Here is a 15223-nt window from a genome sequence, read left to right on the forward strand (position 1 = left end):
TGGGTGTCAAAATAGTTTCCGTCATCCTTGTAGCTTTCAGAGTGCTTGGGTTGGTGATTCTGTCCTTGGCAATCCTTGCGTCTTCTCTAAAGCTCTTCTTTACCTATCACTGTCCTAAGTGAAGTCACACTGGTGCCTGCCAGCACTGGCCTGTTACAAGAGATGTTGTTGTTGTTGGTTGTTTTTCACCAGGAGTCTCCTTTTGAATTCATCTGAAGTTAGTTTATTAATCACCTTGTGTAGTACTATTTTACAAAAGACTTTATTCTAAGCTGTCTCTTCCACTGTTCAGTTGAAAATTACAAGTTCTGGTTTATCAGGTTTTGAACAGAAGTGTTTCTCTAAAAGAAAATTGAGGCTGTCAGCTGCCTTTTAACAAACAAATGTATAAATGCTGCTGCCAGCATAACTCTGTACTCAGACAGCAATGTACTTAATAAGACAGCCAATTATAATGTCACCTTGTCTGTCTTGTCCCTAGAAGATGATGAACTTACAGTCCCAAATGTCTAAAGTGAAAGTTTGAGATGGCATATTCCAAGCTGTAAGTGACACAGTGCTGCTCAGCATCTCTGAGGCTTGGAATCTGAAGAACCAACAGCAAAGCCATATATAGAAGGCTGTCTTTCCATCTTTATCCATTGCAAAAGTACAGGCTTGTATGCTGTAGTCTTTCATGTGTAAGTGTAAATGTGTATCTTGTATAAATACTTAGGAATATTGTAAAGGTGCATATCTTTATCCTCCTGTTCCATGCTGCTAAACCTGAGCAGGTCCAGGTACTCCCCCAGCCGCCATTAACACTGCTTCTAGCATGAGAATGGGAGCCCTGGCACAGCAGCAAATGGCTGGCTGAGTCATAACTCTGCTCCTGTGGGTTCTCAGCGGGTTCTTTCAATGGCTTTCTCATAATTAGGTGCAGCTGAGTAAAATGTTGATTAAAAAAACTGTCCAGAAATCATAGTGCGTTTATGGTATAATTACTCTTGATGTGTGGCTGAGACACACTGGATGTTAATGACATAAAGCCACTGCTGTGCTGGCTATTAAGTGCTCTGTGAAGTGAGTGGTCTGACTACTCTTAATAGAGCTGTTGCATCATTAAATCCTCCACCAAAATTGCACCATCACCCCCTTGTTCATAGTCTCGTCAAGGCTCCAAGGCTTGACTGGAGCTGGGCACACACTACCCTCTCACCTGGAATTGGCCCCCGTAGGTCAGGGGTGGATACTGTGGGGAAAGCGCCATTCCCGTTCATTAGGGTGTGAACTAATGCTTGACCTCCAGGGCTATCAGCCAGGCACCATTTACTATTCTAAAAGTGCAAGTGGGAGAATCGGCTGTTGCACCCATTCCCAGCTTACATCCCCTGTGGAAGGGGTCCTGGCTGACTTGTGCAGCCTTAAGGCTCACATTTACAAATGCTTACTATGACATCCGTGAACAGTGGTTATATAATGTCTTTCCTGTGTATAACCCAAGTATTGCAACTATTTGAGGTCTTCAGTAGAGGCGTGTGCATTGTGTTTGGTAAAACATTCAATGAGTGCCTATCCAAGGCTCCAGTTTAGGTTAAATGTCTGTCAGTGTCCCACTCTTACCTGATGGAGTTAGTTCTCCAATACCCTCTAGCAAACTAAGGGAAGCCTGTCTCCTCATTGCCATGTCATCACTCCCACCAGTGCAAAGTGCCATAAATGCATTTGTATTGCACTGGTGTAAATGACACAAGGTGTAGGCCAGTGGTGAATTGGGTTCCCACTACCCTTCATCTTGGGCATCGTGCTACCCCTTCAGCCTGTGACCCATCCTGTCCCCAAACGTCTGGAGAAAAATATGGCCTCTGTAGCTCGGGCAGACGTTGGCAAATCTGGGCTCTGGTGGTGCAGAAGAGGAGAATTCCAGAGCTGCAAGGTTCCATGGAGATTGGCTTCCTCTTGGTTGTATAAGGCGGGCTATAGGTCAAGCACCGCTGCTGATTCACCTGTGGCAGTGTGCCATTGGGTGAAAAGGGGGGCCTCAAGTAACCTGGGCCCAGTCCACGTAGGGCTTTAAATGTTAGAAGCACCACCTTGAGTTTCACCCAGCTGCACTTGTCTGCGGCTTGTGGAGTGATGCTCTCTTGGCATGTAGGCCTACTTAATACTCAGGCTGCTGCTTGTCTCCTTCATTTCCACTTCTAAGCGATCTTGAAACAGCCCCGAATTACAGATGTTATGAGAATCTGATCTTGAGGAGTGTAGCCTTCAGTGGAGTGATCTCCATCCTGGAGAAGAAAATAATAAATCATTGCGGAGCTGGCCCAGGCTCAGAATAAAGAGCCTGGACCAGCTCCGCAGTTGGTGTAAATTGGCATAGCCCCACTGATTTCACTGGAGCTATGCTGTGGTTTCTGACAGCTGTACTCTAACCTGAATTTCCATGCCAGTTACCTTGGTGGACACAGTCTGCATATATGGTATTTTCCTTTTTCAACAGAGTACGTATGAAGCTTTCAGGGAGGCATCAGTAGCTCTTTAAATTCTGAAATCTGTGGGATACGCAAGGAAGAATCTGCAAAATAAATGAGTTTTTTCTGGTTTTTATGTAACTAGTGGCCAAATGTGGAAAATGGCAACATTTTAAAATGTACTGCTGGAGGAAATGATTGATTGGGCACTCTGCCGTCTCCTTTTGAGAGCTCTCCTGAGCTCACTGTAGGCCTTTCCCACTGCTGAAATACCAGCTTCAGCTATAGAAACATTACTGATCCGCAGCCAGAAAACACCACCTAGTCCTGTTAGTCTATGCAATATGGAATGTCTGTAGTCAGAGACGCTCTGTGTGAGGACGGAGTACAGAGCATGTTACTAGGTGTACACGCTGAGTTTGAAATTCAAAACAAAGTGGTTAGCGAGTTATCTAAATACAAAAGATTCTTTGTGTTTAAATTCTCAGATATTTTTTTAAATGAAAAAGTACAATTGCATAGCGCATGTCCAAAGGACTGCCTAAGGCGAGGATTTAGGTTTCCTTCCCATGTCCCCTTTCTCTGTCTATCTCAGGCACTTACCTGGCCCTGTTGTAGTATTTGGATGCCCCACAATTTTCAGCGTCTTCATAGAGAAATGCTCTTACCCCCATTGTATAGATATGGAGCTGAGGCTGCCTCATTTCACCATAGCTCCTCCACCACCCAAGTTGGTACAGGGAATCTGTAGCAGAGGGGGAATTGAACCCAGAGCTGCTAGGGCGTAGCCTAGTGCTCTAGCCACTGGCCTGTCAAGAGTCTCCCTTGCTAATTCCTCTCCATGACACTTCACAGCACCAGGTTGGCTTTTCCAGAGTCGGTGCTGCTTCTCTCAGATGCAGGGGCATAGTTTCATAGAGTATCAGGGTTGGAAGGGACTTCAGGAGGTCATCTAGTCCGACCCCCAGCTCAAAGCAGGACCAACCCCAGCTAAATCGTCCCAATCAAGGCTTTGTCAAGCCAGGCCTCTAAGGATGGAGATTCCACCACCTCCCTAGGTAACCCATTCCAGTGCTTCACCACCCTCCTAGTGAAATAGTGTTTCCTGATATCCAACCTAGACCTCCCCCACCGCAACTTGAGACCATAGCTCCTTGTTCTGTCATCTGCCATCACTGAGAACAGCCTAGCTGCATCCTCTTTGGAGCCCCCTTCAGGTAGGTGAAGGCTGATATCATATCCCCCCCCACACACACACACACACTCTTCAGCAGACTAAATAACCTGTTGCCTCAGCCTCTCTTCATAAATTGTGCCCCAGCCCCCTAATCATTTTCATTGCCCTCAGCTGGACTCTCTCCAATTTGTCCACATCCCTTCTGTAGTGGGGGATCAAAACTGGATGCAGTACTCCAGGTGTGGCCTCAACAGTGTCGAATAGAGGGGAATAATCACTTCCCTCAATCTGCTGGCAATGCTCCTACTAATAAAGCCCAATATGCTGTTGGCCTTCTTGGCAACGAGGGCGCTGCTGACTCAGATCCAGCTTCTCATCCACTGAAATCCCCAGGTCCTTTTCTGCAGAACTGCTGCTTAGCCAGTCGGTCTAAGTTTTTTCTGATCAGACTTTGCTGTCTCCTTCTCTTCTAATGCTACTTTGTTTCATTTCTCCCCTTCATTTCTTATTGTCTCACCTTTCTCTGCACCTGTTTCCAAGAGGTCCCTTCCCCTTATCCCCAGCTCTGTAGTAATAAGGGACACGTGTGCAAGGCCTGCACACCAGAACGCATTGATGCAGTGCCTCCCTTCTCCACAGGAGGAGGGGCAGAGACTCCGTGCTTTGTAGGAGAAGGGAGAGCACTTCTGGGCGAGCACTCTTGGGCCCTCCAGAAAGAGCACTTATTCTCTGCAAGTTTGAAGATTCAGAAGAGAATTTCCCCATGGTGGCGGAGAAAGGAGATGGCCACTAGATCCAAAACACACACTCTCCTGCTTGTGCCCAATTGTAGGGGACCAAATACAAATTCACTACAGTTGATCAAAGCATGAGAAGAGTTAAAATGGCATGTGTTTCGCAAATGGGATTTAGCGGACTGAGATGGATTTCTCAGTTACTAAAAGAGCTGTAATACCTGCTTGTGGCTCTGATATGTTAGCTTGTTCTTTACTACAGATACAAATAGAGTGCCTACCCTGTGTGAAGCTGCTTACGCTTGCATCAGATGTGTGCAAATTAGTTATAAAAGTACTAATTCTCTTATTGCTATTTGCTTTGACATTGTTAGCTAACAGGGTGGATTGATTTTAATCATGTTTTGCATTTTTTAGTTTTTCTACAGAAAGTTTGATAACCATTAAAACATGATTTCCAACTAAATATAGTCTTTACGGTAAATTTGGTGTTTCTTTTTACTAACGAGGAGGACACGGTATATCTATGTACACATTTATTTAAGCAATTATATCATTTAATTTACATTGATTTAAATGGTTAATTTTTATTATTTTTAGAGGATGGTGAATGATGCATTTCTTTAATTACTTTTTTACTTGTGATTTGTGAGAGACTATTTGGAAATTCAAAATCAATCCACAGAAACCGTATGTAAAATTACCTTAAGTGTGCTGGAAACATAAGAAAAAAGCTTATAAAAGTGTTTCAAAACATGTTTTGTATTTAAAACTAACGTTAATTAAACAAAGTAGTTATCTGTAGCAAAATTTAACTGATTACTTCTGGTCACCGTGTTGTTCAAGATTTTAGTACCAGTAGAGCTTGTCGTCTTGCATCTAAGTTTTGTGTGGGAGAGGAAGAGGAAAACTAGCTATCCTGCTTTTAAGGGTTCCAGTTGGTTTCTTAACTGAATGAAGTAGTCACTGAATTGAACTAGTTGAATAAACTGAAATGAAGGTTTCATATTTAAATCATTTACATTAAATAAAAAAAATTTGAAAATTGGTAGCAAATATGTACTAAGAAAGTCAAACCACTGAACCAGAGTTTGTTGAAGTGTTAAACCAGCTTTTGACAAAACAGTGGCGTCTTCTACAGGGCAGAGAAAATATTTTCTTCATTTCAGTTTATTCATCTAGCTCAGTTCAGTGACTAGTTCATTCAAAGTCAAGAAACCAACTGGGAGTTGCAGAAGTAGAAAGCTATTTGTTTTTTTTAGAAATGATTGATAGAAAAATATATCCAAGTACAATCGCTGAGAAGTAAGAACCTAAGATAATAGGAAAGGCAGTGTATTTATGGTAAGACAGGCATTTGAAATTTTTCTTTAATCCTGGTTGTTTGGAATATTCTCCAGCTTTCCATTTTGGCTGAAATGTCCCACGTGCTTAGTCTTGGCCCAGAAATAAACACTCTTTGGAATGCTTGTGCAAAATTCATTGTTCCTTTTGAATTATGGGAGCATGAAAAAAATCTTTTGGTTTAAGAAAAAGTTCTGTTTGCTTTTATAAGATGAAGTCAAATTGTTGAACCTTCACAATTCCATACATATGGACCTCAGTGAAGAAGTTAGAAGGCTAAATTTGGGGAAAGCTTTGTACCTTTGAAATTACTATGTTTAAAATTACATAATTGAGCATGCGCCAATAAGTAATATCTTAGTAGATTGTGGTGCTGAGTGCGTAACTCCCGGGCCATAGCAGCAGAGGAATGTTTGCTCAAAAGCACTGTTAGTCAGTAAAGTTAAACTGTTTTGTTCTTGCACTGCCCATTTGCATGTCATCATGAGAATATGATGGGGGGTGGGGGGAGATGAAGTTTTGTGCAAAAGTGGAACTTGAAATACATCAGTAAGGGAAAAATGCACTTTTTTCTCTACCGATTTAACTACCATTCAGCTTTTGCAGAAAATTATGCTTGTCAGCAGAGACTCTAGTTTGCTTTAAAAAAAAAAAAAAAAAAAAAAAAAAATTCTGGTGTCTTGGCTTGTGTGTTGTTTTGGTTTGTGTTTTGGGGGAAAGGGAGGATACATTAAATGATAAATTTACTGCAGTGTTAAGATTAAACAGATACAAAAGTAATATTCATACTGCAACATTAACTTGGCCTCTTCGCACAGAATGTGTATATGATGTGTCATGGGGCTACATTTTTAAAGGTATTTAGATGCCTATCTCCCATTGGGTTGTGTGTGTTTTTTTTTTTTCCCCCCATAGATTCCAAGGCCAGCTGGGGCCATTATGATCATCTAGTCTGAGCTCCTGTATGACACAGGCCAGAGAACTTCCCCCAAATAATTAATAGAACCATAGACCATCAGGATTGGAAGGGACCTCAGGAGGTCATCTAGTCCAACCCCCTGCTCAAAGCAGGACCAATCCCCAACCAATTCTAGAGCAGATCTTATAGAAGAAGATTTTAATGGGAGTTAGGTATCTAACTGATGAAAGAGCATTCTAGAACACGTGTATGTTGTGTGTAATATGTGTAGGTTAAATGTTCCTGTAGGCTTCTGAATTTTAGGAAACTATAAATGCCCATTCTTGTCCTTGTATTAACATAGAATAATACTTATCTGCTTCACAAAGCTCTTGAAGACATTTCTAAAGCATTTTGAAAGAGTTAAATGCTAATGATGAATTCTATAAATTAGGGCTAACTATGACATTTTTGATGGCTACCTTTTCTCAGTTGGCTACCAGTATCTCAGATCATAGATGCTCTTGCTTTGGTTAATGTTTTCTGAAAGTTGATGTGCTCTTTCAAACTTAAGCAAAACTTAAAAAAAAAAAAAAATCTCCAGTCTGAGCTGAGCTCCATCTTATGGTTTACATTTGTGTTAATTTTTCTAGGAAGCAAGACGTCATGCAGAACATTGTGCAAATCTTGGAATCCGTCCAGTTAAAATGGGAGCTGTTTCAGAGCTGGACAGATTTCTCCAGGCTACATCTTTCTAACAAACTAGCCATTTTTGGCATTGGTTATAACACACGCTGGAAGGAGGATATTCGCTACCACTACGCTGAGATCAGTTCCCAGGTGCCTCTTGGCAAACGGCTTAGGGAATATTTCAATTCGGAGAAGCCAGAGGGCAGGATCATCATGACGCGAGTACAGAAAATGAACTGGAAAAACGTTTACTATAAATTCCTAGAGATTACTATTAGTGAAGCAAGATGCCTGGAGCTGCATATGGAAGTTGACTGGATACCTATAGCTCATTCTAAGCCAACTGGAGGAAATGTTGTTCAGTATTTATTACCAGGGGGGATTCCCAAAAGCCCTGGCCTGTATGCCATTGGTTATGAAGATTGCCAGGAGAACCCCCACTCACCTCATGCAGACCGCAGAGGCCCAGATCCTGGGAAAGAGACTCAGGGGGAGGTAGATGTCCCTTCACCACAGGCCTCTCTCAGGGTGGAGATGGAGTCTGCCAGAATTATCTATTGTTACCTTGGCATTGCTGAGGTTAGAACTCTCCAGCAGTGCTTGTTTTTACATTTTCAGGCCAACACCAAAACCTTCAGCAAAGAGTGGGTTGGAATCAATGGGTTTTTGTCTCAGAACTGCATCGTAGAACCAGGGGTGTCGCCTAAATCCATCTATATCAAATTTGTGGAAGTGGAGAGGGATTTTCTTTCTGCTGGCTCTTTGGTAGAGTGCCTGGAAAAAGCCATTGGATACCCATTGAAGTTTAACAACTGAATCTCGTCCTTCATAAGGATTAGGGCTTCTGCCTCCTTTCCATGTTGCTAGCAGACGCTTACAGATCCTGTCTGTTCACAGTGGGGCAAGTAAGACTTTCAGAGTGAAAATGAACTTCAGAGTGAAAGATGCTTGCAAATGATTCAAAACAACTTGTCCTGAGCAAGTGAAATGTACAGCTAACTTGCTTGGCAGGTCAACTGGTTTTATAAAGAGATGAAGGCGAGCCTTGTAAAAATGACTGTAGGTACATTCCACATTGGACAGAGCGTATACTTTGCATTTCATATGAAAAGCTGTTTTTTCCACAATGTTTCATTTTTACACATCTGTCTCTATATAAAGTGTTATTACCGATCTGAATAAATAAGCAATAGATAATGGCAAGTTAAACCTTGGGTCACATGAAATGAGACTGTTTTTCAATGCCACCCTTAGCTACTATTGTATATAATTTAGAGTTTCACTTTTTTCACCCATCAAGTGTTTTACTATTTCCAACCAGTGTTGCCTGCGAAGACTTTTGTTTCTGTGACGTATCCCACTTCACTAGTAGTGTTGTCACATCAGCTTTTTTTTACCATTAAAGTAATTCCTGGCCTTTTTGAGTCCTAGTTAGCCTCTTTGTGGCAGTGAGAATAACCTGACAGCTGGGAAACATTTTGTCAAACCGTGCTTATCAATACAATCAAAGCTGTGAGAATTTTGGGGGACAGGGAGGGGCGGGATGAGGGGAGGGGAGGGTTATAGATGGAGGGGGAGTAAACATTTAATGCCTTTTCAGAGCTGTTACTATATAAGCCCCATCCTCCTGCTGGCTGGTGCTGGCATTTTGATTTTTCTAAGACTCATTGATCAGTGGAAGTTGTGACATACAATGAATGTGTCAGTCCTAATAAAAAAACCAAACGCCTATGGACTTCTAGAAATGTGTTTCTCTTACTAACCCTGATTCCCCTGGACGGGTTTGTAGTAGAGATGTGCATGTTGAGTTCATTTGAGGTCACAAATCTTACCTGTGGAACCTTGCACCTGGGCTTCGTTCCATGGGCTGGAGCGGTCCTTCCGTCCTGGGTGCTGGTTTTCTTTTATCTGTGGGGAGGAGGAGGTAAGATTATAAATCTGTCTGTACATGATGCTGTAGAAAGCTGGGCATGTGTAAATCTTACGTACGCCAGCAGGGCACTTGCAATTGTGTTGTTGAACTGCCAAATCTAATCTGGACCATAATGGTCCATTTAGCTACCGGATCTTGATTCAGAATTACCACTCATTCTCTTTCAAATGTGTGTGTAGGAGGGAATTTACTGTGATTCTACTAGGCCAGTGTCCATGAAGGCAACAACACAGCAGTGTGTGTGAGTAAGCAGGGGTGATGGTTTTATTCAGCACTATTAAGAGAATAGTGAGTTTGTAATAAGTACATTCACCAGTTGTTGTTAGTTTGAGTGCATCTTTCATTAATCTTGAGGTCACTGGGGTTTGAGGTGTGAATTCAGATGCTGGAGGAGCCCAGGTGAAATGAGACAGTGTGGTAAGAGGCCGGGTCAGCCTCTGAAGCCCTGTCTGCATTAGAATATTGGTGGCCCCCATCCTGGTCCAGGCACGTGGAACATTGTACAGCACTCGGTGCACCGAGCATCGTGCAGATATTCCACCTACTGGTGCCACGGCACCATCTCAGTGCTAATCTTGGAGACGCCTCTGCCCGCATCACTTCAATTCAGACGGTTCTGGCAGACTGGAGAACAGCCAATGGCGGCACTGAGGCCCAGCTCTCTACCTGGCCCCTTCAATTAGTGTCCCTAAGCCGTACTCGGGTGCTCTTAGTTCCACTCAAATCCTACCTTGCTGCCCTGTCGTCTTCACCCCCCCCCCAGCCTTGTTGCAGCAGTCCAGCTAAGACAAGAGGTTGTGTGTTTGCATGGTCTCTCCTTCCCCCAGCGTTGCCCCTTATGAACAATAAGCAAAATGTATTGATTCAATCTATTTTAGTTTTAAAATAATATGACGCTTGCTATGAAATGTTTGTGTAGCTGGAGAGCTTGTAACCAACTGTTTTTAGTAACACTTGCCTTTTTATTGACGGATTCTCCTGCCCTGTGTGTTTAGGTATGTATACATCAGCTGTGTGGAAATCACGTAAACTTGCATGTGGCCCATATGCCGAGCATCTCTTAGGAGTGGGCCTTTCCACTGCATCTGACTGACAGAAGAAAAAAAAAAATCTTACCTTCCTGCAATGCAGGGTTGGTGTTGCAGCTGGCAGAAGAATCTGCAAAGTGCCAGATGCCACAGAGATGTAAGATAACAGTAGCAGGCTACGCTGAAGCACCAGGTAACGGAAGTCACACCCCAGTAAATCTGAAACCTCAAACTAGGTTTATCAATCATGGCTTTCCAGCCACTAATATGTCTCCCACATGTACAGGAGTGGTAAAGCTGCAGTTGTCGTTGGAAGCTAAGGATGTTGACTGGGGCAGAGTGTGAAAATGGGTAAAGTCTTAAGGGGAAAAAAATGTGAACTACCTAGCAATTTATTTGCATGCCCCTCCTCCAGTTTGTGGAGGTAGATTCCTGCATGCGAGGCCCAGAGTTGGAAATAGACCCATAGGGATCCCTGCCATCATGCTGTTGGCTTGTGAGCGCATAGCACCTTGGACGTATGAGCAAGTTCTCGGGCCACAACAAATCAGTTCACTAAATCAGGGTTCCCAAACTTTATCATTTGTGTGACCCACTTCTGAGTGTCTCATTGACACCTGTCCTCCTGCTCACCACCATACAGACTCAGCTCCACCCCCCAAAGGCAACAGAATAACATCCCTGTGGCAACTAAATCACTTGCTTACATGGAAAGGTAATGTTAGGGAATTATGGTGGTTTTAGCTCCTTTTAGTGCACTTTTAGGACATGGAAATGAGGTGAGTTAGCATCCTGTGACCAGCAAGCTCTCTGGACTTCTGTGGGAACCACTGGCCTAAACCATTGGGACTACAAACCACTAGAAACCAATACAATGCATTTTAAATATGGGATTAAAAGATGTGCGTTATACGTTTGCCATCTGTGCACCTTTTCAGGGGAGCTTTGTGGGGATGGAATAGAAGCGTCCATGTACCGTTTTCTATGTTACAGCTTTCAAGGTCAGCAGGGGCTATTAGATCAGCTGGTCTGGCCCCCTGTATAGCACAGGCCACTGAATTTCACCAGTTATCCCTGTGTTGAGGCCAGTAATTTGCATAACTTGTGTTTTGGCTAAAGCCTCTTCCAGCAGGGCTGCCAGGCTCTGTCTGAAGACTTCCGGAGATGGTTACGGCACCACCAACGGCTTGGTTCAGCAGTTAATCACCCTCGCTGTTAAAAATGGACCTAATTACTAATTTGCATTTGTCTGGGACTTCAGCTCCCAGCCATTGGTTCTTATTCTGCATTTCTCTGAAAGATTAAAGAGACCGTTAGTACCTGGTACAGTAACTCCTCGCTTAACGTTGTAGTTATGTTCCTGAAAAATGCTACGTTAAGAAAAATGATGTTAAGTGAATCCAATTTTCCCATAAGAATTAAAGTAAATGGGGGGGTTAGGTTCCAGGGAAAAAATTTTTTGCCAGACAAAAGACATGATATACATATACAGTATACGTTTTTTAAATTTTAAACTATTTAATACTGTACTCACCAATGATTGTGAAGCTTGGTTGATGCGGGGCGTAGTGGGGTAGGGGTGCAGGGCCTTGCCCCACTCCGCCTGTCTGGCGCTCCTGTCCTGGAGCGGGGTCGGGGGCTTGCCCACTCCCCAGCTGGAATGCCAGTGGGCGGAGTGGGGCAAGCCCCTGTGCCCTGACCCCACTATCTGGCAGGAGCAATGGGTGGAGCAGGGCGAGCCAAACAGCTTTATAACAGAACGTTGCATGACTTTAAATGAGTATGTTCTCTAATAGATCAGCAACCTAATAACAAAACAATGTTAACCGGGATGACTTTAAGTGAGGAGTTACTGTATTTAATCAAATCACCTCTCAAACGTCTTTTTGATAAACAGCTTGAGCTTGCACTACCTATGCCAACGGGAGGGGTTCTCCTGTCATGATAGGTAATCCACCTCCCCGAGAGGCAATAGCTTATGGAAGAATTCTTCCGTCGACCTAGCACTGTCTACACAGGGTCTTATATTGGCTTAGCTACGCCACTCAAGGATGTGGATTTTTTTTTAAGCCCCTGAGTGATGTAGTTAACCTAATTTTCTGTGTAGACCAGGCCTTGGTGTCTCACTGTAAGGTATTTTCCCCAGCCCATAAGTCATTTTTGTGGCTCTCTGCTGCACCCTCTCCAGTTTTTCAACATCCTTTTTAAAATGTGGACACCAGAACTGAGCTCAGGGTTCCAGTATTTGTCTCACCAATACCATGTACCGAGATGAAAATCACCTCTGTATGGCTACTCACCCTCTTTGTATGTCCAAGGGTCTTACCAGCTCTTTGTGGCGTGGCATTGCACTGGGCACTCACATTGAGTTCCCTGTCCCCTAAATCCTTTTCAGAGTCACTGCTTTCTAGAATAAGGCCCCCGCCCCCATTCTGTGTTCCTTGTTCCTAGATGTGCAACTTTGCTTTTGGTTGTATTAAAATACATTTGTTTGAATGGGCCCAGCTTGCCAAGCGCTTCAGATCCCTCTGTCGTCTTCATTATTACAGTCCACCAATAGAAAGCTGCAGTTTCAATGCGAAAGCCTGGCAAGGTGCAGTCCTCCAGCATCTACTAGGTGGATACTGCAGACAGACGTTCTTGAGGAAGCCTCGTGGCTTGATGCTGGCAGGTTCCAACAGGAAGAAACCTCCTTGAAGGGAAACGCAGAGGCTGGGCTGGAGCATGGTTATGGAAGGGCCCACAAGTTGCACTTGGAGTGCGTACAGCATGATTGTAGGGCTGCGTATTTCTGAGTGCTAGCTGGTCCTAGTTGCGGACCAGTTGTAGGCACTGGAATTACAGCCAAAGCTTTAGAGACAAGGCTGAGAAACCAAATTGGATAAGGGCATGGGGGGAGGCCGAGACTGCAGATGGGGTTGATGTGGAGGAGGAAGAATGTGACAATGAAGACTAGAAATACTAGGGGGTCATACACATCACAGCTTCTGTTGGCTGATCTCATTGCACCCACCAGGGGGCGTGCGCACGCAACCCTCCATTCCCGCCTCCCTGGGTCCTGCCCCCCATTCCCCCTCTACTGCAGGGACTCTCTCTTACTCCCACCACTCCCTCCCTCCCTCCCTCATGCCTGGGACTGTGTCCCCATTCTCCCTTCCCCTGCCATGGCATAGTCTCGCTGTGCCCTCCACTCTTCCCACTGTCACATGCCAGGGTCCCCCAGTCGCCCCTTGCCAGGGGTTCTGTGTGCCCCCTATTCCCCCTTCCTCCCATAAGTCATCCATTCTCCTCCCCCGTGTGCCAAAGACTGAGTACACCCATACCAGGGTCCCTCAATTTCCCCTTCACTCCTCCCTCCTCCCCTCCCCAGCCTGCCAGGGGCAGGGCACATAACTCCCTTCCCCACCCAACATTGTTATTTGTCTCCTTTCTCTTTAGGAGATCAGACACTCAGCGTGTCCATGTATAATAACTCTTGGGAAGCTGGACAGAGCTGAGATTGGGGTGGAGGTGGGGGTAATTTTTATGCTGGAAGGCAGTAAAGGGTGCCATCAACCGCTCTTTAATCTATAGGCCGTTGCAGAGCTTCTTGAAGCTCTGGCCATGTTAAACAGAGGCTGAGGCACTGTGCGTACCCTATTTCCCCCTTTCCATTTTCAGATTTCCTCCCGAATCAATAGGGGTCTGCCCATTGATGCCTAGAACATTCCCTGAAAACCTGGAATTGATGGGGTGCAGTGTTTGAAAAGTGATGGCATGACGGACCACAAGTTGGGCGTAAGGCCTTGCAAGCTTGGCCTGCTAAGAGCAGAATGGGAAAGTGGAGCTATACAGCCCTGCAAGAGCTAGTCTGACCTTGCCAGGATAGAGGAGGACAGAGAGAGGTCCAAGTGGGGGCAGGGGTGGTGGTGGTAAGGAGCCAAACTGAAGAGGCACTCATAGAACAATGGAACCACTATCAGTGATCCTGAGCGGCACCTCCTGCATGGATGGGGAAGCTGACCTGAGAGATCTGACTCAGATAAAGAACAGCATAAAATCTGGCCTCCTGGGAGCCTGGCTAGATGTGATGAGAAGGGCGGCGTGTACCAGAAACGCTTGCACCATCCGTCTCTGCAAGGACAAGTGATGTGAGTATTGTCGGTTACCAGCAATTTGTTCAGCTCATGTTCAGTGTTGCGGGTGATTGGGCTCCCACTCTTTCCCTGAGCTTTTCCTAATATCCAGCCTGAACAGTCCCTTTTCTCTGCCTCTCATTACCCCAGTTCGAACTCTTTCCCTTCCACTAAACAGTTCCTCTCCTCCTTGGCTTTTGCCCTTTCCCCTCCCCATCCTTGGCTAGCTCATGTCCAATCCACACTGATTTAGTTCTTACGTTTCCTCATCCTTCCCCCCACAATCACTTGTGGTGTTGCCCTTAGTCTGTCAGCCTCTTCAATGAGGCGCTGAGAATTTAAGGGCTCAGTTCGGCAAAGTTCTTGCGCCTGGAGACCCAATGTCTGTTCTACCTAAGGTCTGCCAGCCGCAGTGTTCCCACTGGTTGCAGCTATCGTAGTGGCCTGGGGAGGGAGAGACAAACTATCTCACGCCAGCCCTTGTCTGTTAAGGGTTTGAAAGGCCCCTGAGACTGGTGCGGTATCTGATATGGAACCAGGGCAAAGAAATGGTGCCATGTGCTCCCGCCAGGCCAAAAGGCAGCTGCAGGGTGTTCACCCAGCTGTTTCATAGTGCCCTGCCCCACTAACCCAAGGCTCTGCCATTGCAGGAGACAGCTTGGAGCAGGGACGTGCCAGTATCACCATGGAAGATCAGTCTTCTGAAGGGAGCGCGTTTCTGGCCATTGTGTCTGTACGAGCAATGAGCTCAATGAGCCCCAAACCTCTGTGCTTCCCCCAGGGCATCCTCCTCCTCCAGCCTCCTGGGGTAAGATCACCACCAGTTACTCAAAACTGCCCTCATCTTCTGGCCA

General features: G+C 45.0%; 1 protein-coding gene across 6 annotated transcripts in view; it reads left to right on the plus strand.

Annotated features, from left to right (window-relative positions):
* Positions 1-14377, plus strand: part of MSANTD2 (Myb/SANT DNA binding domain containing 2) — a 39336-nt gene extending 24959 nt beyond the window's left edge. For 4 of the 6 annotated variants that reach the window (XM_073321107.1, XM_073321108.1, XM_073321109.1 and 1 more), the window contains one exon: positions 7257-8502. In XM_073321107.1, the coding sequence (XP_073177208.1) occupies positions 7257-8109 (853 nt within the window). In that variant the 3' untranslated portion in view covers positions 8110-8502. Of the gene's footprint in view, positions 1-481; positions 650-7256; positions 8503-10221; positions 10448-13914 lie in introns of those variants that run through there. The other 2 variants (XR_013634890.1, XR_012155945.1) reach the window with 2 other exon arrangements.
* The last annotated feature ends 846 nt before the right edge of the window (positions 14378-15223 follow it).

Source organism: Lepidochelys kempii, chromosome 22, assembly GCF_965140285.1.
Source record: "Lepidochelys kempii isolate rLepKem1 chromosome 22, rLepKem1.hap1, whole genome shotgun sequence".
NCBI lineage: Eukaryota > Metazoa > Chordata > Testudines > Cheloniidae > Lepidochelys > Lepidochelys kempii.